The following is a 24590-nucleotide window of genomic DNA, read 5'->3' on the forward strand; positions in this document are numbered from 1 at the left end:
GAGACTGGTGGCATTCTGATAATTCGTTCCAACTGGACATACCTGGCGAATGTACGGATCACAAGTCGTGAGTGCGAACAATTGCCATACATTGAACAGCTTAAAGGATAATTAAATACTTTTTGAGAAATAATCCATTTTGCTTTTTCATTCCTTCTGCCAATCTACTGTGCCAGTTAGCTAGCGTAATCCAGGTAAAGGAAAAATATACTAACAGACAGAACTATACTATTTCTAACAAAAAAAAGGAAGGGTCAACGAACTGTAGACGATAGAGAAAACAAGGTCGACGTATATCGTAGTTCAAATTATTCGCTTCCTAAACGCTGATTATATCTCGCTATTCTGTCTATCTGTCTCTTCTTTGCGCTGATTATTTACTCAATTCCCAACTTACTCGTATTGTATTTCACGCGCAGTTACGTGGACCTTCTTTTCTTTTTGTTGCACTAGGCTGAGCCTTTCTTTTTAGACCGAGAGGTCAGGAGGGCTGTTTTCTGAGATAGTGCAGCGTATCGTGCAATGGGGTTGATTTTCGACTGTATAGACGCTAACTACAACTGTACCGTTAATTTCACGTGTCCTGCTACATTTAATCGCTTCTTCTGGGCACACCTCCAAAGCCGCCATTCACACACCGTTCCCTAGCGTGAGCCTTGCTTAGTCCTAGTGATTTTGCTCTAGTTCCCCGAGCTGTGCCGTACGGTGGCTTTCCCTCGGCGATATGCTAATTATGGCGGTGCACCCTTTACAGGGTACAAGGCAATTAAATTATCGCTGTAGTGGCGCCTAATTACGCCTGCACCCCTAATATAATCTAATCTCCAACTAATCATTGCTTCATTTCTCGTATAGACAAGCATTTTGTTATCTCTGTCGACTCATAACGACACATATGAGAGCAGTTGTTTTTTTGAAGTGGTTACAAGATGCCGAAATGCAGATATGTCAAACCCAAAGGGTGTCATGTAGCATGACCTTATCGTCAGAGGGACACCGTGTATTCATCCATATACCTGACAGGTTACCAATAAAGGACATTTCAAGAAGCTTCTTTGACTCGTGGGATAGAGAATACGATGTGTCTGTTCAGTACAGGGATTATAACTGAGTGATTGAGTAGGATTGATTATTCAATGCCATCATTAAGTACAGCCTACTATGACTGTGGTTTTTCTGGCTCTAATATATAATTACCAACGCCAAAATAGTTCTGAAGATATTTACACGGCATCGAAACAATGACTTTAGGCAGGTTCGGGTTATGGCATTAAGCGACACATATAGATGGGGTGTCGTTTTATCTAATTAGTTTGCCTGATCATGACAACAGCCATCGAGCTTGTTTTAGTGCAAAAAGGTTTATATTGAACTCATTGCATCACTAACTAATGAGAAGCACCACTAAAATAAAGTTATCATGTCGTACATCGCTCCTGTTCTTAGAAGCAAAGCATCTTCCTTCATTCTGCGGTTTTGAAGTGTTTGTGACCTGTCTAAGCGCTACTGTCTGCAAGGCGCACACTGATGTTAAAGCGCCAGGCTACCCAAACTGAAGAAAATTGTACCGCAAGCGATCTATACGCCGCGTTTTATGGTCACATTAACAGAAATCTAAAAAAGATCATCCGTGAGATATGTAGCACAGTTCTACTTGAACGAGACTACTCTCAGACGCGTACCTTCTTTTCACGAAAAATGAAAGTTAGCACAGTGCTAATTGGAAACGTTTCCTAACTAGCTTTTAAAATAGTTATTTTACGCCAAATATTACAATTTTTGCATTGTGACCTGCGTCTGTGAAATTCTCCTCCACTTCGAACGACTTCTATGCATGACCCCTATTTCGGGATATGCGTTCCCACAGCTGGCGACGAATGCATTAGTGTTCCATCAACTTTTGAGCTGCACTGATTGAAAAGGAGCTTTGATAAAGAAACACCGAAAACAACAGTTTACTTTTAAGGCAAGTTTAGCTGCGCATATCTCGAAGCTGGTGCTATAGTATCAAACTTAGTTCCAAGGGGGTGCGCCTTGTAATATTACTGGCTTCAATACGTGTATTTCACTATGTGCGCTAAAGCAATTTATTGAAATCTGTATTTCTTAAATTTTTTTAATTACTCAATTATGCGTACTGGCGTCCAGTGTAAGTAACTTATACCTTTTCGAGTATTCCATCTCAGTAAGTATATTGGGGCTAAATGCCACAGCTGATGTTTTTTTAATGTTCCAATTAAATTATATGAACAGACAGATTATGATTCTGAAGATTGACTTTGAGCCGAGTTCTCCCCATCACAGGACCCCTTTACTAAAACCACTCGTCCATATCTGCAAGTCTAAGAAGGCGACCCCCTTGCGAATTTCCTCGTGAAAGCCATCACTTTGAAATGCTTGGCGCGTCGTACTTCTGAAAGTCAGCCCGCGCACCTTCTAGCTGATGATGCGGATAGAATGGGATTCTTTCGTGAACGAACTTCGCTCAGCGTATTTTGTCCTATTGCGTCATGCGGGTGTGTTCTCACATGGTCGAGAACGCCACGACTTATGAGACAACCGGTTTTCATGCTGCATACATGATCACATTGTTCTGTGAGATCCGCCTTCGTGATTGAGAAAATTGTCTGCGCGTCTGTCATTGTACTCATCATCGTATTTATCATCGCACTTTATTATGCACTAACTGAACTGTGGATGACAAAGAATATCAATAATTTTCATCAAGCGTATTGCTTACATTCCACGTGCAATGGTTTACAGTTAGATTTTCATTCATGATGGCTCAGTATGGCGGTGTGACTGCGGCACTATGCAGAGAGAGCACCGTATTCAGAGCAAAATCTCATGCCGGGGTAGTTGACAAAATGTGTGTCGTGGCAATAATACAAATGGTGAAAAGGAATCGATGGAGTGAAAGATGGAGAACGTACAACAAATTTTATTTACAAGATCCGTGCGCCCCTAATTTCCTTTAAAACGTAGATAAACAAAGCAAATGTCAAAACCAGCACAAAGAATGAAAACATTATATCGTAAATACCACTGACATATCACAGCTTATTAAAAAAATGGCTGTGGCTTAGGTAAGGTTAAGCCCAGGATGCGAAGCATACTAGCCTTTATTTTAGTTGTTGAACCACTGTTTAGCCTGGTGAACTGCTGTTGCTTGGCTATATTTGGTTCGGCTAGACGAAGAAACAACTCATGCATTACTGCTTCGCCTTCAAGAGCGGAACGCGACAGCGTTCCCGTCGACCCGCCAAGGGGTGTAAGACAATGGGCTACAGGGCAGCGACTACGCGCCCCGCATTGGACGCGGTGAGCGTCGAGCAAAGCAGCGTTCGGCGCGGCAACGAAATGTGCGCCTGAGCAAGAGACGCACGCCTTAGAAACAGCTCGTTTCTAAGGCAACACCGCATTCACTAAAGGCGCTTTTGTACCGCTTTGAAGCATCGTACTCGTGGCTCAGTGGTAGCGTCTCCGTCCCACACTCCGGAGACCCTGGTTCGATTCCCAACCAGCCCGTCTTGCAAGAGTTGAGCCAAAGCCACTTCTCCTCTGTCGTGACGTCACGGTGTCACGTGGTTTCAAGGCGACACCGCCGCGCCTGAGGAGCTGGGTTGAGCTCTCGTAATATGCTTCACATAAAATTCGAAAATCACTCTTGCATAAAAAAATAGCATGAACAGCAGCGCATGTTGACAAATAACGGTCTAGTGCCAACATATTCTTGTTTTATCCGAATGTGCATATGCCATGCGGCACGCATCCACACGGACCACGGTGTTATCTAGGCAACGCCTTTTGACAAATATATATTTTGGCAGGTTTACAGCTGATTTATCGTTTACGGTTATTCTACGGGGCAAGAAACATTGCGAAAGAAAAACACCTTGAATATAGCCAAACTCTCATTGAAGCAGCAGGTGCGGAAACTTCATTTCTACGTTTCTTATCTATAACCTTTCTGCGTCCGCATCTTCTTTTTTTTTCGAAAAATATAATTGTTCACAGCACTTAGCATATACTTATAAGGAAAACAGATATATCCGGAAGAAATCAATGCCTGGCTACGTGCGGGTCGCACGCCGTTAAAGTGGCAATGATGATAGCACGGAACGAGCACCTGTGGAGCACATTCTCTTTCTTCTGGCAAGCACAGAAGGTAGGGAAGGCATTTTTGTGCCTTTTCAAAACGACTGGCTTCTGTGAGCACCTTTCACTACCTGGTGTCTGTCTGCGCACATGCACGCATTCACCACATTCCTCCCACTTTCTCTCTCTTCTTTACCTTCCCATTTTCTCTTTCCCCAGCGTAGGGTATCCAACCAGACATTCTTTTAGTTTCAATCCCGGCCCTCTATATATCGTATCTCCGGCCTATCATTCAAGTGCCACATATTACTCGGCATAACCTTGTGCAAACTATCAGCCTATTAGCGGCGAGAATTAGGAGTGGCGCCCTCTCGCGTGTGACGTCACGGCCAGGACGCCGCTCGCTCCGTCTCGCTCGGCGGCCGCGCGCGCTCGTTCCCTTCGTGTATGCTTGGGGCATGGTTGGCTCGAGCCGCACTTATTGAATGATACGTCGGCTTCTTTCTGCTGCCAACTTGCTTGGATTTGGAAATTGGAAATCGCTTGGAAATTGCTGCCAATTTGGGGCTTGGATATCGCAAGCTATGTAGCATTGAACGGGGCCACTGGTTTTACAATGCATATATGCACCGCGTCTGTCCATAAATTTTGCGTAAAAATAATGTCTGCAAATTCAATACGCGAAGTTGTGTACGATGCTTGGCTAAACACTTAACATTCCCTTAGAATTTAGCTATGAGAGACATTGTATTTTACACGAAAGAAAAATCTTGGTAATTGACATCAGCATGTTAACCGTGTTAGAAAGACATTGCCCAGCGAAGCTGTCATCATGATTCTTATTACTCTGGTCAGTTGTTCTAGCCAAATATGGCCATTTATTGATACGTAAAAGAAAGAGTTAGACGCCCATTTTTTATGAAAAAGCTTGCTGCTAGTTTCACCCCTCTCTTAATATGAATACAACAATATGAATACCTCTCTTAAACAGGCCTCCACAAAACGAATCGCTCATGGCTGCTAACACGACGGCGCGTCATGTAGAGTAGTTACATAGTTAATTCACAAATACCATAGCAGCCATCACCTGAGAGCAAAGTTTCGTTGTTAAGGTCGAGAGCCAATCTATTGCAAGCGATGAAATGTTTCATAGTGGCCCTCTGTAGCCTTTACCGACAATATGGCACACCCATCACGCAACGGTAGCAACCGACTGTCGCTATGGCGAGGCACGCTTTGTTCGTGAAACCCATCAGTTCACTACAATTTCGAATTGAAACCATAAATCATTTTTTACAGCTCCAATAGGAATGGCTAAAATATTCTCGAGCTACTACAGCGCAGCTTAGATTGCCCAGAAAAGCAAAATTCAAGCACTTTCTGTCTCACCATGTCTCGATCCAGCGTTGTTTCACTGTGCAAACGGATAGCTATTCGCTTCGTCGGTACATAAAAGAGAACCTCGCCCAACTGCAGGCAAAATAAGGTTTGCTCCAATCCAATCGCAAACATTCATAAAGAAAACACCACAAGACTTACATATATATTCACCTGATTTTTGACCTTCCACAGGGGAATTATATCTTCAATATGTCCCATACTACTAATGATTGATGCTTTGACTTCTTTCTGGCTGCAGCATGTGGTCCAACAGGCATATTTCACTAAAACATTTTGGCCGAGTAGCCTGTGTCAGTTCACCAAACAAATTCGTTATGTATATTCCTCAAGCAACAAGCACCAGTAAATTTCTCAAGTGAGTTAAACGTGTAGCACAGAAAAGGGAATATGTATTGATACAATCCATTTTGTATTCTGTAAATAGATGTACGCCTTCATTATCTTTACTTTAAAATGCCACCGCTTAAAATAAACACGTGAGGAACCGCCTAATTTTAAGAAGAAGTCAAAGAAGCAAGTTGTACTTGTAGAATCTAACTGCAGTATTAGTTATGTCCTCGTGTTACCGCCGAGCGTTTCTGTGAGGAAACGCAAAAATTCGATATTACACCATGAACAACTCGTCGTGAGCAAACCAGTTTTAGCGGATTGTAACTGTTGAAGAAGTCATATATAGCCAGTGTCTGTGATATACTTGTTGCACCGCGGCAGGTATGGTATCATAACTGGATTCTTATTTTCTATATTTTTGCGGTTGTCGATTGAAAAAACCGCAATGGGCTGCTTTGCGCTCCTTCGGCTGGCACTGTAGCGTTGCCTTCGAGAGCTGCATTGTGATCTAAGAAATGAGCTCTTTGAATAAATTTTCGCAACTGAAGACGTCGTAAAAATATATTTGAGACGACCGCCATAAGTATACAAGCAAAGAGAACGAGGGCGCGCAAACGAAAACACCGCCGAAAGCGCCCGGACACCACCCGAACTGTAGCAGACGACAGGCGCGAGTCCTTGCCCTGACGTCACGCGAGCGGCGCTCGCAGCGCCCCTGTAGTTCGTTCTCGGGGCTAATAGCGAGCACAAGAAAGTACATGCTGTCATAATGTCATTGCGTGCTAAAAAAAGAGCTTTATCTTAAAGCTATTGAAAGTGTTCTTTAGCCACAATCTAAAACGGTGCCGGAGAAAGTAAAAAGTGAAGTTAAAGAAACTTCACACGACCTGCATCTGCGATTGCAAACCGCACAAACTTGGTCGCGTGCTCATAAACAAGAGCCACCAAGCGTCGAGACTAAAGAAGGCAAGGTCGATGTACATCGTCATCATTTGTTATTCCATTAAAGGATCGCCCATGTTATTACATAAAGGTGCGGGGGTGGGGGGTAGTACATCTACAGAATAGAAAAAAATTGTTCAGTACAGTAATACAAAGTGTGGAAAACGTGAGAAGTCAATGAATGAGTAAAAACAGAATAAAAATGTCAAACAGTGATGCGCACGTTGGTTCGAATATTTTGATCAATCAATTTTTATTGTAGCTCCCTATTGTGTCCCTTTCTGTCTGCTTATTTATGTTTATTGTTTACTCATTTCATATTTCATTCCTGTCGTAATTCACTTGCAATTAGGTCGACTACGTTGTCTATAGTGTAGGCACTTGGTTCAGCCTTTCTGTTTTTTTTTTCTAGAATTGCGGGCAGGATAGCCACACACCATGATAGGCCAAACCATGGGAAGACAGCAAAGAAGTCATTCTCTTCAGAAAAAAAAACGCTGCATGGTTTATTGTAGAAACTATCGCCTCTGTTGAAAGCTTCACGCCTACTTCTTTTTGGCGTGCGTATACGTTTCGATTCGTTATAACGTTGATCAGTGAAGCTAATTAGTCCTTCTCTTTGCTACAATGGTATTTGTAGGACAGTCTTCGCACCTTCAATGTTCATCTCCATCGCGCACCTTTCCTACTCGGTCAGCAGTTTGCCAAACTGCCATATATTTCCTGTTGCTATGGATGCCCGTCCACCAGGCTTCGTGCGATCGACAGGCTACAGTTACGGACACACCGTGGTAAGACTTCTGGCAGACTTAAAAGCGTAGTGAAACCGTGACTTTGAGGCAAAGCTGGCATAGCGTCGTCGGCGTTACAGAATGACGAAGCGAAATTGTATTTCGTTGTTATACTGGAACTTTACAGACAAACCATGGCTAGGCGTTGCTGACAGTTGTAGTGGCTACTGCTGCTCACTGGCCGAGTAGTTCACTTACTCATATCACCGTTCTGATTACGCTCCTGTGTAGCCCTATGTGCATTCTCCGTAAATGAGGGCACGTGGCAACCACTGGGCCCGTATGCGCTGATGTTTTCGTTCGTCACGCTTTTAAGTGCGCCCTGCAATTGGCTAGCCGCCTTCGCTAACACTAATGGCCAGAATTGGGATGGGCTGAAATTGCTTTTGCGAAAAATTCTAGACTGATAGGTTTTTCCCTACGCGAGCACTATTGCCTGCGGAATCACGCACTGAAACAGCAAACCACGAAACAAATATACTCCTTCAGGTGCGTGATTACTTTCTTAAAGAAGCGTCTCTTCCTTTTCCCCTGTGTTCGGCGTGACTGCTGGGTCTAATATTCTTTCTTTTTTTATTTCGTTCCTTTTGAGGAGATTATACAAAAGTGTTAATACTTTCTGCACCCGTGGTCAAATATTAAAAACAGGTAAAATTAGTAATTATTTCTAGTGGGCAAATAGTCATAGTTTCAAATGCGAATCGGATACGGCACACGAACTAGTCGTAATTGTATTCTAAAAAACGATTCGTTGTTATGGATTATCTGAAACAAACTAAACGTTTCGCAATAACCGACGGTTGTCTTGGTGCTGTTCTCCGTCTGTTATGCAACGTAAAGCAACTTATCAGAAGTAAAATGACGACAACATTTTCGAAGGAATGCAGAAACAAAATGCTTAATACACATTTTCCTTTTGACTTCACGGCGGAAGCCTAGATTACAACCTGTGAGTATTTCTTGAAGTCTGCCATCTAGTGTTGTTGACGGTCTATTGATGTTACATTTATTTTTACGCTACGACCAGTGAAGTTTTCTTGCACCGAACCATTTTACACGTGCCTACGGGAAGCAAGCTCTCGAAGACCTTTTTGATTTCCGCAAATTCTGATCGTTTATCCGAAAGTGTTTATCACCGTTCTTGTAGTGCTTCATACGCACAGAACCTCATAAATTTTGGAAAACTTGTGCGACATCAGGCTATAAACAAGTTGAAAGTACAATCATGCTGTTTTATCCAAAGTTTCTTATCTTGTGCTTGCTTGAAATGAATTCTTTGTCTCTGATATATATTGTTGGTACTATTCAGATGCAGCTGGGGTGCAGTATTACGCTAAAAATATCGCTGCCTTAGATACGCACATGCGTCTGCGCTTGGCTATCTGATGCTCATGCTTATTAGATTCGTTCTCAAAAAATTTGATATTCGCCCAGGTGTAGTGATTTATCTTCAGCGTCAGCCCATCTCACTGGGGGCAAAGTGGGAACATCGTCATATACCACGAGATATACCTCATAAGCAAAGTTGCATGTTACAGCACATTCTGAAAAAATTAGAAGGATGAAATGCTACAGCGAACCGTTCCAAGAGAGAGCGGTACAAGAACACGAAAAATTCATCCCATGATAATTATACTGTGCTCGTTTAGCAGTGTTTCAATAGACTACCCACATTCAGCATATTATTCTATCCAGGGGTGTACTGTTTCCAACCTGACTCCAGTAGTTACATGCTGAGCTCTTCCGTTTACGTAGGGAATATGTAGTAAATTAAAATTGTGTGAGCTTCTGGTCGGGTAATGTGGGCCGGTCCCGTAGATGTGTAATTGACGGGCACGTGGTGGCGGATAGCGTGTCTAGCCGATTTCACGGGCAGGCGCATGAACACAGTACACTGAAAAACGCGTTCGCCATAATTAACAGTTTTTATAAACCGCTACACGAAAACTTCATCTCACATACACTCCAAAATGTACATCGGATATACATTTATTATGTCGCTGCTATAGACATGGATTGGTTTGTATATATGCCTTCAGGCAGACAATTTCGCTTTCTTATGTTCACCTTTCTCCGAATTGGAGCGGCCGGAAGAAATTTGCACGATAAGAATGGCATCGTAAAAGTGCACAGAGGAGGAAATACAGTTTAAGGCAATAACTTGAAAAGCAGATAAAACCTATGCATATCTTTTGCGTCGCGAGTGTAGATGCTGTGACGAGCACTTTTCAGTGCACTGATAAACTAGCTTGGCCAAGTAGCCGACAACTATAATATAAGAACTCTAAAGTTCTTGTCACCAATGCGTCATATTGGCTTTACAACAATTAACGTGATTTCTAATGAGTGTTGCATCCAAGCATGTTCTGCAAGACAAAAAAAGGCTGCGAAAAGGTATACCAATTTAGAAACATTGCTTACGCGAAAAACAAACAACAAAATAGGCCAAGAGTGTCTAGGGTCTGGCACTGTGCTGTCTTCCAGATGCGCCTGCGAAATCTCGAAGTTCAAAACGCGAAGAGAAATACATACGTACAAGCGTCGGTTCTCGAAAAGAAGGCTTTTAATGTTCTCAATGGCCAGGCCAGTTTATTTCTTTAAACACACTCTATTAGGGGTCGCAAAGGTGTGAAGCACAAGTTCGCTTTCGCCCAAGAACAATGGTACATGAGAAAACATAAACGTTGAGGTTCAAATATAAACTGTAAGAATAAAGTTACAGTGACGTTTCACTTCGTGAACGCGGGTGGTGGGCAAGCGCATGGTTGCTATAGCGCACACGAAGCTATCGGCATTCGGTGCACCTAGACGTCTACACTTTCCCCATCGCAGATCGCATTCAAGACAACGCTCACGCGGCCGGGCCGTACGCAGCAGCCGCCAGAGTAGAGCGACCCTCTCAACCCCCCCCCCCCCCCCCCCCAATGGGACAGGGCACTTTCCCTCCGCTTTCCTCCCTTGCGCAAGCGAGCTTGAGCAGCCGTCATCGGCTCACTGTTGCACGATTTCACTCGTACACACAGCGTACAGCGCGCGAGGACGATGTCATCACGAATCACGAGACGAACCCGGTACATCTGTATCGTAGACAAAACCTGTATGAACTTCCAGAGGAGGTGAACCTATCGCGGGTCCGCCTATCTTTCTGCCCCTCGACGCTTGGCCTGATATCTGCTTCTTCCTTCGCTCAACGTCACCTGGACATTCCTCTATGTCGTGTGTCACAGATCTCGGGGGCGGTCAGGTGTTACGAGAGATTAGGTTGGTAGACGCAGAGCAGCACAGCAAACAGATTTTAAGTAAGCCAAACTCAAAATAAAACTCATGCAAACCAAAACACAATGAAGCACTATCACTTGTGCTACCGACTTCATAGTCATTAAACACGCCCCACTTACCGGCCACATCAGTCAGCGCTTTCCACGCAAAAGTCAGGTAACCCTAGCCTATGGCAGCGACGCTATCAGAAAGGAGCGTTCTAACAGGCTTTTGACCTCATACGTATCCTCCGGGTCTGATACCGGTCAGATCTTCATCATCATCGGCGCTCTCACCGATTCCACACGCGTTGTGTTGGTCCGCCAACTCGTCTGTTGGTCCGCCAACCTCACACGTATCCTCCGGGTCTGATACCGGTCAGATCTTCATCATCATCGGCGCTCTCACCGATTCCACACGCGTTGTGTTGGTCCGCCAACTCGTCCGTCCCGCATGCCTGTGTCTCGAACTCTGTCGATGATGCGGGACTCCGGCCACGCTGGTTAGGCCTAACTCCGGGTTCCACCGCTACTTCTTCTTGGAGTGCCGACGTGACGTCCCGGGGACTATCGCACGTGCTCGTCTACCTCTGAAGAGGGATCCTTCCTGGAGTGCCCGGCACTTCCGTGAGAGGCTGCAGCAGGTCCAAGGAGCCTCGCTCGAACGTCGCCGAGGTCCACGGCCACACCCTGGCCCGCCAGCGTCACAGACATGACCGAACCTCCTTGGCTCCCGTCGCCATGGCGATGCTGACGCTCCGACCTTCTTGACCCAGAGCCACCTCGATTTTGCAAGCTCAGTGCCGGTTCTCTCTCGATCACAACTCGGGTGACACGCCTCGAGGGCTCGTGTGGTTCGGACCGATAGGTGTACATCGTCCTCTTCCTTTCTTTCTGCGCCGCATGCCTCCTACATGTGTCACTCTAGGAGGCGTTGCCTTGCCACAAGAACAGCGCGCTCCTTCACACTTTCCCCTGCGCGTAGTTCTCTTCAGCTCCGGGCACGTTCCCCCTCCACTTCCTTTGCGGCTTCGAACATACATTCGCCGAACGCACTAGCTATCCACTTACGCATCCGCATAAAAAGAAAATACGCGTGTTTCCGCATCCGATCAACAACGGACAGTCAGCAATACCAAAGAAGCATCAGCAATGATCATAGGGTTACAGATGTAAGTGGCAAGCCTGATAAGCAAATCTGCATGAATATAACGTAACAAACCCACTAGATTCTTCATTTCAGACTGACGTAATTTACTTAGATTTTTCAAAGGCTTTCGATCGCGTCCCTCATCACCGACTAGTGTCCAAACTTTCATGCCTTCACCGCGACCCCCTAATCGTATCATGGATCATTTGCTTCCTGACAGATCGCCTCCAGTTCACCTGTATTGTCCAGATCCCTGTCCAGTTCAGATCCAGGACAGATCCCTGTCCAGTTCACCTGGACAGGGATCTGTCCTCGGCCCACTCCTTTTTCTAATATACATTACCGACCTCCCAACAGACATATCATATACAATACGTCGATTCGCCGATGACTGTGTTATTTACCGTCCTGTCACTACTAAGACTGACCAATCCATTCTGCAAAATGACTTAAATTGTAATGACAAGTGGTGCTCACGCTGGATGTTGGAACTAAATGTCTCCAAATGCAAGTTAATGCATGTATCACGTAAACGCTCTACATCCAAATTTCTATACTCTTTGGCCTCTGTGAATTTATCTGAGGTCGACAGTTACCGCTACCTTGGCGTTATCATCACAAACAAACTAAATTGGTCGAGCCACATCCAACAAATAACAGCCGATGCCTCAAGATCCCTTAACTATATTAAACGATCCCTATCCTTGTCTCCTCCGTCAATTCGTAAACTAGCATGTGAAATTTTCATCCGTACTAAATTAGAATACGCGTCTACAATTTGGAATCCACATCAAAAGTACTTGACTGACACTTTAGAAGCTACTCAAAATCGTGCCTCCCGCTTTATCTTATCGAATTATGACAACACTATCAGCGTTACTAACTTAAAGTTATCTATTGGTCTACCCCTTTTGGCATCGATACGCATAATTTCGCAACTCTGCCTATTCCCTAAATTGTACTATAGCTTTCCTGACCTTCGTTCCTCACTTCTATTTCCACCCATTCGCTCATCACATCGTCTATTCAATTATCCCTGTATCCAACGCCTTCATGGTTCTACAAACGCTTTTAACAAATCTTTCCTTCCCTCTGCAATAGAACAATGGAACTCGCTCCCAGAATCCCCTGTTGTAGAGCGAAACCCTTCGAAATTTCGAGAGTTACTAACCACCCATATTTGCAACTAATTGTGCAAAAACCTGTCCTTTTTAGTGTCTTTTAAGTTGCCTTATGTTTGCTTTGTACATAACTATTCATTCGATGTTTGTATTATTGTTTTGCCTCCCCCGTATGTAATACCCCACATGGGGCCCTTAAGGGAATAATAAATGATGCTGATGATAAATGATGATGAAATAGAAAAAGCAACTAAAGGCGCTAATGGGGTCTTAAGACTTCAGGTTGATGATAAGTGCACTGTGATAATATGGCGGGTGGGGGAAGTACTGGACATGCTTAATCACAATCGACTTAAGTATAACAAACACACCTCACACTTTAAATAAAGGTAATCACCTATGCATTTTAAATAAATGCCTTTACCAAATTTCACATTAAGGTTACTTGTCACAAGGGAGTAATTAATGCTCGCATGTGATGAGGCGATGAACGCTTAGACCACACCATGACACGAACAAACATTTGGATGTATATATCCTGCGGATGTGCTACAATGTACTTCGCGAATATACCTAAAAGGGTTTCACGTGATGTAGTGCTCGAGGAGAACGACTATAGAAAAAAATCTGCCAGATCCAATGACGGGACTGTGAATATTTGGTGAAGTTTTATCAACATTTAATGATGGATGTGTTCCACAAGGTAGCCATTACGAGGCTTAGTTTTGACGTCTTTCTGTTAGGAAAGTGCAAGGGAGGATGGGAGAGGTTAGCGAGGTAATGAAGTGGCGTATTGAACTTTACTGACAATCAGTGAGAACAGTAAGCAGTAGCCTAGCTATAGGTGGCAGAAGGGACTCAATAAAAGACGAGCATGTCTATTAAAGAAAATCTGCAAAACGCAGCATTTCGCTGTAACTTGCGCTTTGGCAGGGTCGTACAATCTTGCCGGTAAATTGTACATGCAGCAGTCAAACGACGCTGTTCCACAGCCAGTAGGTCTTACACCCTAAAGGGCAGGTCACCTTTTACAGTTGTCGAAAATTTGAACAGTAATTTCCTGGGATAGCGTGTGGAGCTGAATGAGAGGCATAAAGGTCGTTCTTTTTTACCCTGGAAGTAATTTTTCTTCTAAGATATCATGCTGGAGAAGCACGGGCATGTTCTACTTTTACGCGCACTTTGGTAGCTGGGACGTGTCTAACACAACCGCATGGGCTTTCTCTTCTCGCGCTTTTACAGTACGACAGTTTGAATGTACTTCGGAAAGTGGCCAAGCTTGGCCTCTCTATTCCCCTTGCGATGTCGTTTGGCATGAAAGGACTGTTCTATGCCCCCAAGTTTCCCAACCCAGGCGCACCGAAAATCATGGACTTCCAGCTATTCAAACCTTGCAACGATTTTCAGACGGCCAAGTATGAAGACCCCAAAAAGGTGAGCCTAGGAAATTTCGCGGCGTTTTGAATTGGTCAAACATGATCCGTAGCTCAACTATAAATTTCAAAATACCTCCTTCTGTGCGGGGTACTCATTTGTGCAAGGGGTTCAAATGGGCCCTGTAGCGATAAGGGTCAGGACATCTTTTTCACACAGAAACCAAATGGCAAAGAAAGAGATAGCATTCATTCATGCAATGCTGCAACTTGCAGTTGAGCTATGTCACTCTATATATTGACGCACACGAGCTTCTGCTCATTTTAGAAGTGGCCGCACCGTTTACGGTTTTCAACGTATCACCTCTGGAGGGACGTATATTAGTAATACACTCGCGAACGGTCGGCATTGGGGACCGCCAAAATCTCCTCCATTAAAAGCGATTCCTAGCTGTACATCATTACATTACTATATACCATCACGCTCGTACGTAAACTAAGCTAGCTGTAATAGAAAGAGCGCATTCTTTCTGAGGTGCACTTCCATAAAGTCAACTATAAAACATTGCTGCCCCCTTTGCATGCCCTTCCAGGTTGTAAAGTATTACGATTTAAAATAAACAGGTACGGTCTCCCCTATTGTTATGTGTGTGTGATGCTAGGAATCAGGGGAAAGAGGAGGAGACCTAGGACTAGACAACGCAAATTAGCGTTCGCAAAACTTGTCTCAGAGGTGCTCCAGGGTCTTGCAGGACAGATGGTTTTGGGTAGCCCACTCGTAATCATCTGTCGGCGCTGAGCAATGCCTTCGCGCTTCAACAGTATGCGGTAGACGTCGGCTTGCTTTCTTGTACTCCAGCTCAAACAGCCGTTTCTAAATGTGTCCGGTTTGTTAGGCCTACAGATCGCCCCTTTAGCTGACATACCGATCGGCTAAGATCTCATATCCCGTCTGCGAGCGTCTAACTCTGACATGCCCGGTGTGAGTGTTACGCACGGTTGGTTGTGACGCCGCGGCAGGCGAAGATGGCAGCGTTAGGACAATGGCAAAGAAGAAATCAAGGCTGATACGCACCTCTTTGACTGCTGTTGGTCCTGCGCAATCAGTCATGTAAATGTTTGTAAATATACATTCTTGTGCAGGGACACAATTGATCAAGTTCTTTTTCGTGATTTATGTTGGATTCATTCTTCTTTATTTTTATAGGTCTGTGCTGAGGATGGCTGGACTGTGTCGCCGCCTGTACCGGCCCATGCCTACAACATCAAACAAAGAAAGGCATTCACCTACCTAACTGAGCTCAGGATAGCCAGTCTGGTGAGTACACAAGGGACCTGTCTTCAGTTACTCTTGTTCTTAACGGTGGCGACAAATCCATAGACGGAGCAATATAGCGCTTATCGAAGCTCCTTTGAAGCTATCTGAATGCTTTAAACTTTCTAGACCATGTGGTAACCATTGATTGTCGTAAATATTGTGGGGTAGTCTTTAAAAATATTGGCGCGAAAAAAAGGCGTGTTTCTTGACATATTTGTAGTGGTAATTGCAGTGGGAATGCAACCACCTTGTACATAATAGTAGTAAAACGACACAGGCTCACAGAAACATGGAGAACAGGTGATTACCTGTGCTCAAACAAGGGTTTGTAGATCCAGTGATATGTCTGGAATGAACATTGCCTCTGGAGCCAGTTTTTAGGCAATGGTTCCTGCCTTCGTGTGGCAAAACTGCTTGCCATGAATGAGATTACATAGCTCCCTCTCCCTCACGCCAACGGGGGAGTAAAATAACCGGGTGCTTTGAGTAGAGCCAGAGAAGTCGAATCAACATCAATACGTCTATTCGGGCAACAAGTACATCGTTGCCTAAGGGACCGGCGCAAAGGCTCTGAGAGCCAGATGCAGCGCAAGTCCCCCAACCCCTCTTTCTCCACTTACACACAATTCAACAATGGTTAATCAGTTTTCCAGAATTCCACCTGATGCTGCAAAGTTTGTGAAAGCGAAAACTGTCATAATCCTGAGCGTGGTACGGAGTTACAAAGAGAACCCATTAAAAATTACATATGGGGTTTCACGTGCCAAAACCAGTTTCTGATTATGAGGCACGCCGTAGTGGAGGACTACGGAAATTTCGACCACCTGGGATTCTTTAACGCGCACCTAAATCTAAGTACACAGGTGTTTTCGCATTTCGCCACCGTCAAAATGCGTCCGCCATGGCCAGGATTCAATCCCGCGACCTCATGCTCAGAAGCCCAACGCCATAGCCACTGAGCAACCACGGCTGGTCAAAGAGAACCCATACAGGTTTCACAGAAAGAAAGCTTTGCAGTTGAGGAAGAAATTCGTGCTGGCGCGAGATTCATCCCCGCGATCTACGACTTTCTGGGGCAGATGTTCTGCCATCTGAGCTAATCAGAGGGCTAGCATCCCACGGAGCGTGAGCGAATTAAGCGACAGCTCGAAGTACAGACACTGCAATTGTCAAAGCTGTTCTGCGGAATTAAAAAAGGAGACGGAAGGTTCATGAAAGTGAAATTGTTATCCTGCCGAATGTAGCTTCAAGCTACAGAAAAAACCCGAGCTGGTTTCTCAGAAAGAATGTTTCGTAGTTGAGGAAACAATTCGTATTGGTCTGCGAATCGAACCTAAGACCAACGTTGGTCTGACGTTCCCAGGCAGCCTACTTCTGATCAAGTGGGGGACTTTGCAAGCGCTGGGAGAGAGACAGAGAAAAACTTTATTGGTTCTATCAAGCGGTTTAGCGGTGAGCCGTCTTGCGCTTGCTGCCTGGCTTCTCAGCACGGGTGTGCCTCTATTCCAGGGCTCCACTGAGCCTGGCCACTTCGCACGCGTGCTGCACGATCGCCCTTTGGGCGGTGAGCTCGCTGCTGGTGAGCAGGCCCTCCCATTGCTCCGCACTCGGGTTTTTATGTTTATGGAATGTGTAGTTATGCTTACATTCCCATGTTATGTGGTAAAGAGTTGGTATTTCTCCGCACCATGGGCAGGAGTTTCTGTATTGTGTTGGGTACATTTTACTTAATATGTGTAGATTATAGAAAGTTCCGGTTTGTAGCCTTCTCCGCACCATGGGCAGGAGTTTCTGTATTGTGTTGGGTACATTTTACTTAATATGTGTAGATTATAGAAAGTTCCGGTTTGTAGCCTTCTCCAGTCGGCTGCTTCCTGTTGTGTAAGCAGTGTGTGTGGCGGAGGATATTTGATAGTAGTTTAGTATTTCCGCACACGTCGGCTCCACCGTTGTAGGGTTCTCGAGAGGCTCTATCTGTCCAGCTCGGTATGTGATCTCGCGAACTAGGCTGTCTGCTCTCACGTTCCCTTCTAACCCGGTATGGGCCGGTATCCAGAAAAGTTTGTGTATCACTTTATTTCCGAGGGTTCCTGCTCCAAGGAGTATTCGCAGGGCCTCTTTGCAGACTCTCCCCTGCATGTAATGCCTGCATGCAGCTTTGGAGTCTGTTAATATGGTCAGTGATCTGTTACTTCGGTAGCCTTCGGTCGCTGCAAGCGCTATGGCGACCTCTTCCCCCTCCGCTACCGTGCAATTCCTTATGGTTGCGCAGCTGATTGTCTCTCCCATGTAGTCTACTACAGCCGTAGCTACTCTGTGTGTTCTAGTGTGCTTGTCCCACGGGTATAGCCCTGCATCCGTGTACACCGTGTTTTCCTGTGTTGCCAGGTGGCCTTCCACGTAATCTGCCCTTGCCTGCCTTCTGGCTGCGTGTAGGTTCGCATCCATGTTGCGTGGAATTGGACTTATTCTGAGGGTTTGTCTGATGTTGTCCGGGATGTCTGCCTCTCGATCTATTGCCCCTTTCGTATCGTATCCTAGTCTCTTTAGGAGCATTCTTCCTGTAGCCGACTGCCAAAGTCTCGCTATTTGTGTGTTTAGTTGCGCTTCTGCCAGCTCGCTGAACGTGTTGTGTATTCCTAGCTGCAGTAGCTTGTCGTTTGAAGTATTCCTCGGTAGGTGCAGTGCCGTTTTGTACGCCTTCCATAGTATGGTTTCTGCTTGTTCTCTTTCTAGCTTGTTCATCAAGTGGTAAGGTAGCGAGTATGTGACTCTGCTGACCACTAAACTTTTAACCAACTTGATCGTGTCTGCCTCTTTCATGCCATGTCTTCTATTTGAAGCTCTCGTAATCATCCTGCTTACTTAATCTGTCGATTTTTGGAGTAAGCTAATGGTGTGACTGCATGTTCCGCTGCTTTGCAGCCACATTCCTAGAATTCTTATCATGTTCTTTTCCGCTATACGCTGGCCCTCTAAGTTTATTTCGATTTCGACCTTGGTGGGGTTCTTTCCAATTCTGAGTATTTCCGATTTCTCTGTGGAGCAAGCCAGGCCTCTTGCCTTAACATAGTTTTCTACGCGGTTTGCTGCCTCTTGCAGTTTCTCTTGCTTTTGTCCTAGCGTTCCTTGGTTGGCCCATATTGTGATATCATCCGCACACATTGCATGTCGTATGCCCTCGATTTCACCTAGTTCTCTGGCCAGGCCAAGCATCGCAATGTTAAACAGTATGGGTGAAATGACTGAGCCCTGTGGCGTACCTTTGCTTGGGGTGACAAAGGTTTCGCTTCTTATATCCCCTAGTCCTATTGTGGCCGTTCTTTTTGCTAGGAAGGCTCTCACGTAGTCATCAGTCCTCTTCCCAGAATTTATGTTTTGAAGCCCTTCCATTATTGCCGTGTGGCTGACATTATCGAAGGCTCCCTTGATGTCTAGTGCCATTATGATGTTTTCTCCTGTCTTGGGTGCTTTCCTTAGGACCTCTTCCTTAATCTGTAGGAGGACATCCTGTGTTGATAGCTTTGCTCGGAAGCCAAACATACTGTGCGGATACAGTTCCTTCCCTTCCATGAGTTGCTGTATTCTCTTTGTGATTATTCTTTCGTATAACTTTCCCAACCACGAGGTGAGGGAGATTGGTCTTAGGTTTTCTATCTGTAGTTTCTTTCCTGGCTTCGGGATCATTACGACCTCGGCGTGTTTCCATTCCTCCAGGATCGTTCCCTCCTTCCACACTTTGTTTAAGTAGATTGTTAATTGATCTATCGCCTCCTCGCTTAGGTTGCGAATGAGGGAGTTGTTAATTTTGTTTGCTCCCGGTGCTGTGTTTTTTGTTAGGGACCCCAGAGCTGCGTTCACTTCTTCTCGTGTGATTGGCCTGTCCATATTTGCGTTTTCTTCCCCCTGGTATTCCGCTTTATATTCTTCGGGTCTTTCCTGTCCGTAGCATTTGTTTTTCAAGGCCTCCATTAGCTGCTCTTCGGTACCATCGTACCGGTGAATCAGCCTCTGGATTGCCTTGTTGCTCTCTGCCTTTGTTTCCCTGGGTCCATAAATGCTTTCAGAATGCGCCACGTTTTGGCCGTGTTGAGCGTACCTTGTAGCGAACTGCTAAACTGTTGCCAGCTTTGCCTGGCCAGTTGCGTTGCATATTCCTCTGCTTTTGCTGTGATTTCTGCTATTTTCTTTTTGAGTTTCTTGTTAAGCTTTTGTCTTTTCCATCTTTTAGTGAGCCCACGTCTCGCTTCCCATAGCCCAAGCAGACGTTTGTCCACCTCCGGTACTTGCTCCGTCCTATCTATTTCATGCGTATATGTTTGCTGTATTTGTTTGAGCTGCCGACACCATTCCTTGATGGATGTGATCTCTCCCTTTAGTTGTTGACTTCCTTGTCTGAAAGCGTCCCAATCTGTTTAATGGGCCAATCGTATCTTTCTCTTGATTGTTCCTGCCTCTCTGATTGATTGTTCCTGATCGCTGCCTAGGTTTTCTAGCGTGTTCTCCCATTCGACCTGGCTTGCTCCTCTCAGAAAGGTTAGATCTGGGCAGGTATCTGGGCTTACGCTATTCCCTAGTCGCGTAGGTTGGTTTTCGTCTGTGAGTAGCTCACATCTGATCCTTTCCGCCGCGTCACTTATCTTTTGTCCTTTTCGTTCTGCCTTCTGGTAGCCCCAGTTCGGACTTTTGGCATTAAAGTCCCCTGCTATGATGAGTGTGTTCGATCTGGCTAGTTTGTCTGCCTCGGCAAACAGCTTCTCGAAATCTCCATCTTTTTGTCTAGGGGGGCTATATAGGTTTATTATGAACGTGCTTCTCCCTTTATATTTCTTTTTGGGTATGATTTCTGTGATCACGTGTTCGATTTTTGTCCCCTCAATCTCCTTGTGTGCTATGGTTACTATCTTATTGCTAATGAGGGTTGCGGTCCTTCCGCTCTCTTGGCACGTGTATCCCCTTAGCGTGGATGTTATGTTGGTTTCCTGTAGCATGATTATGTCTGGTTGTGCTCCTTTAGTGTTAATGAACTGCTCCAAGAGGCCCTGCTTCCTCCGATACCCTCTGCAGTTCCACTGCCATATGTTTAATTGGTTTTGTCCTGCCATGTTGTGTTGTTATTGTTTGCACTTTGGCTTTCAGGTCCGAAACGCCTCTCATTGTAGAGTCTATCTCTGGCGTCGTTAGTGGTTCTTTGGGTATTTTGGTTTTTAACGTAGGTGCGGAAGCTCTGTTCCTGCAACCCTTCTTTTGCTGCATTTCGTGCATCTGCTTCTGTACTGTTATCATGAAACCTTTGATCTCGTTTCTGAAGTTTTGCTCTTCTATCTGTTGCGTGTCCTCAACTGATGGAGCCGACGTGTTTGTCACGTTCCTCCCCTGTCTCTGCCACTGCAACTCTTTGATGAGCTCGTCTAGTTTTCTTTTAAGTTGCCTAGTCTCTTCGCGACATTGCTCTAACTCCTTTCTTAATGCCTTGTTTTCCTCCTCTAGTTTCTTTTCATTGTTTGTCTGTGTAGTTTTGGTATCCGAGTGCGGAAATAGTGATTTGGGAGGGCCTGCTCTCCAGCTCACCTTAACGCCACCTTTCGTCTGCTGTTGTTTTGTTCCGGGCCCGTTCTGCTTCCCCAGTGGCGGGTAGGACTCGTCCCGGCGTCCGTCCTGGTTCGTGCTTCTTCCTCGGCTCCGGTTCCTTGACTTGCTTCTGCTTTGGTCCCGGGAGTCGTCTTCTTCTCCGAACCATCTTGGTCTTTTTCCTCGGCTACGGCTCCTGCTCCGGCTCCGCCATTGCTGGCCCTTATGGTCGGATCTGCCGCGCAGCTCCTCCGCTGTCTTTAGTCGTTGTTTGCAGTCCCTTGTGCCCGTCTTGTGGTCGCCCCCGCAGACTAGGCATTTGGGTGTGCATTGATGCTCTGTAATTGGGTCTTGCTCTCCGCATTGCTTGCAGGCCTTGATGTTCGGGTTTGGGCAAACGTCCGAGCGGTGTCCTTGCTGGCAACATATGTAGCATATCTGTCTGGTCGGCCTGTAGGGGTAGCACCACATTTCTCCCCCGTAGTATAAAACTTGCTTGGGGAGAATGGGGCCTTCGAAAGTAATGACAGCCGTGCTCGATCGGCCTAGCATTCTGGCTGCCAGTATCTTCACTCCCTGCGTTCGGGTTCGTAAGTTCGCCTTGAGCTCTTCCGGCGAGGTTCCCGCGTCCACCCCGTGGATGACCCCCCGCAACGTGCCCTCCGGCGCCGCCACGTGTGCGTTGATGGCGTAGGTGCTGTTCCCGAACGTTAGCTGCGTGATGCGCCCTATACGTTGGGCCGCCTCTTCGTTGTCAGTGCTTACTATTATGATGTTGGAGCCATTGCGCAGCCTGATGATCAAGTCTTCCGCCTTGCATCCGGATCCGGTGGCTGCGACCACTGCTCGCGCAACCTGGTGTGTCTGCAAGCTCTTGACTGCGAGTCCCCTCGGCCTGAGCACTATCTTTAAATCGCCCTTGGGGAGCGGAGGCAGTCTCCTCCGCGGCACCCCCTCTTCTCCTCCTCGCTTCGGCGCAGCTGGCGCGCCGCCTCTGGTCTTTGAGTCACCTAGGGAGTTTCTGTTCCCTAGCGCCGTTCCCGCCAAAACTTGGCTGCTCGATCCTTTGCCGTCTTGCTGCCGCCTCTTCTGTCTCCTGGACATGGCGATCTCCCATTCCGGGTCCGCGCCGTTATTGCTTTCTGCCTCTGGTCTTCCTGTCGTTGGGGAGCTGCCTCTGGGGGCTTGGGTGCCTGCCGCGGGCCCGCTTCGATTTTGCACGAGGACAGGCTCGGTGGCGTCGCGAAAATCTTCCTCCATGGTTTCCTGGGTTTCCGCCATGAAACCTGTCGGTCCTGGGAACTTTCTTAGTGGCCGGGCACTCGGCCAGGAGCACGCTTGTACCTTCCACCTACTGGAGCGGTAGAATCTCAACTATCTCATCAAAGTTGTGGTGGGACAAGATGCGCCAGGAGACTTTTGCCTGTAGGGCACGGTTTCGATCTAAGAGCCCATATAAACAACCGAACCACGAGTTGCAGTACACCTCCACCTTTTACAAAAACCGGTGGTTTTCTTGTGGCGCAGGTATGCGCACCCAGAACCTCCCGCATACGAGTTGGACACATTACCATCTGAAGTCCCAGGGCACTGACTAGTGTTACCTTTTCCTTATTTGTGAAGCTATTCTTCTGATAAACCCGTATGAAGTTTCTTTGTAGCGTCTGGCTTCATTCGGGTGGACGACAATATTCGCTTTCATGAACCAACCTCCACCTTGGGATATTCCGCACACCCATTTGCCAACTTCGGTGTCTCGGTGCTTTGAGCTGCTGATTATTTCGCCGTTTGTACTACAATCCGCCAGCCTTCTGATTAGTTGACATTGTAGGGCCACCGTCCCGGGATAGGCTTTGGTCCGGGCTCTAATCTCGTAACAGAAAAAAAATTTAAACTGCGGAGCTTTCTTTCGAGAAACTCGTATGGCTTTTCTTTGCAGTTTCGTGCTGTGTTGGGGTGAATGACAATTTTCCCTTTAATCTTGGCATTGACTAAACCAAAAGAAAATTTGCCCGGAGTCGGATTTATCAGATAATCCATAAGCATTCTTTCCAGCCGCTCATCTTGCACCTTATGTCTGAAATAAACGAACGCGTCTGATGATGCGATGGCGACGTTTGTTAGCGTTTCTCTTGCTTTTTGTTGTTTTGTTCGTTTAAACGACTGAAAAGAATGCTACCACGGCTCACTGTGTAGACGATGACGCAATGTGAACGAAATATGGCAATGACCAGTTGGAATCACCTAGACTCAAAACTATTCGAAATTAATCTTATCGGTCGAAGATAATGTAAACGTACACCTAATTCTTGTTAGACTTGAATCACATAATTACCATAAATAAACCTGATTTGCCTTTATCAGTTTCTTATTGTACAATTGAAATCATGCCAAGAGAATCTTCGTGATTAGACCTAATAATTTATTCCTAAGTACTCTTCATTAGGCTGATTAATTGAACCTAAGGTAACTTTTATTTCCATCACTGTTTATACCTGTCCATAATAAAGACCATTGTGCTTAAGTAATGTTTTCGTAGTTAATCTAAATTAGGCTTCTTCACCCTTCATTATTTTTAAGGAGTCTTATTTAGGCTTAATAAGTTTTCTCCAAATTAGTCTCATGCCTTTTTTCTTAGCCTTAATTGCTCCTAATGTATCTTCTGTTCTCACTGTATACAGTGAGTCACACGTAATCATGAGGCATTCTCCTATATACCCCTATAGTGCCCAATGTGTACATGTGGAGCGCATCGCCTCACCTGTCGCAAGCAGACACACGGATGGGCGGACTGCTTTCGGGGGAAAGTAGTCCAACAATGCTTAAGCAATAAAAGAAGTACATGATTATTCGAAGAGGCCCATCCCTTGCTGGGGTACCGTAGGAACAAGGAAGGTGGTTGTGCTTCCGCAACTTCGAAGAGAAAATTTTAACAGCAGAACAACTAATTTACATTATCCAAATTGTGAGCCGGTTGGATAAAATGTCCCCGAGTTCGTTCGAGAAGTCTTTTTCCAGGGCCAGTACGATGACCGTTTAACCTGAGATTAAATAACTATGTTATTGCGTCAATCTGTCCCTTTGTTTTTGCGGCACAGTGGACATTCTAGCATATAAATGGATTTACAGCTGTCGCTTGCACAAATGAAAATGACGCATGTAATGTTGGTCCACACCTTTAACTTGTCATTTTGAGCATTGTTGTCAGTCTTACAGCAGGAGCGAGAGGAGGTCGTTT

At 45.6% G+C, this 24590-nt stretch overlaps 1 protein-coding gene across 6 annotated transcripts in view; it reads left to right on the plus strand.

The window, feature by feature from the left end:
• LOC135898084 (uncharacterized) overlaps positions 1-24590 on the plus strand; it is a 140422-nt gene that overhangs the window by 105018 nt on the left and 10814 nt on the right. For all 6 annotated transcript variants that reach the window (XM_070526722.1, XM_070526726.1, XM_070526724.1 and 3 more), the window contains 3 exons: positions 7412-7562; positions 14333-14524; positions 15671-15781. In XM_070526722.1, the coding sequence (XP_070382823.1) occupies positions 7412-7562; positions 14333-14524; positions 15671-15781 (454 nt within the window). The remainder of the gene's footprint in view (positions 1-7411; positions 7563-14332; positions 14525-15670; positions 15782-24590) is intronic.

This window comes from Dermacentor albipictus, chromosome 10 (assembly GCF_038994185.2).
Source record: "Dermacentor albipictus isolate Rhodes 1998 colony chromosome 10, USDA_Dalb.pri_finalv2, whole genome shotgun sequence".
Classification (NCBI taxonomy): domain Eukaryota; kingdom Metazoa; phylum Arthropoda; class Arachnida; order Ixodida; family Ixodidae; genus Dermacentor; species Dermacentor albipictus.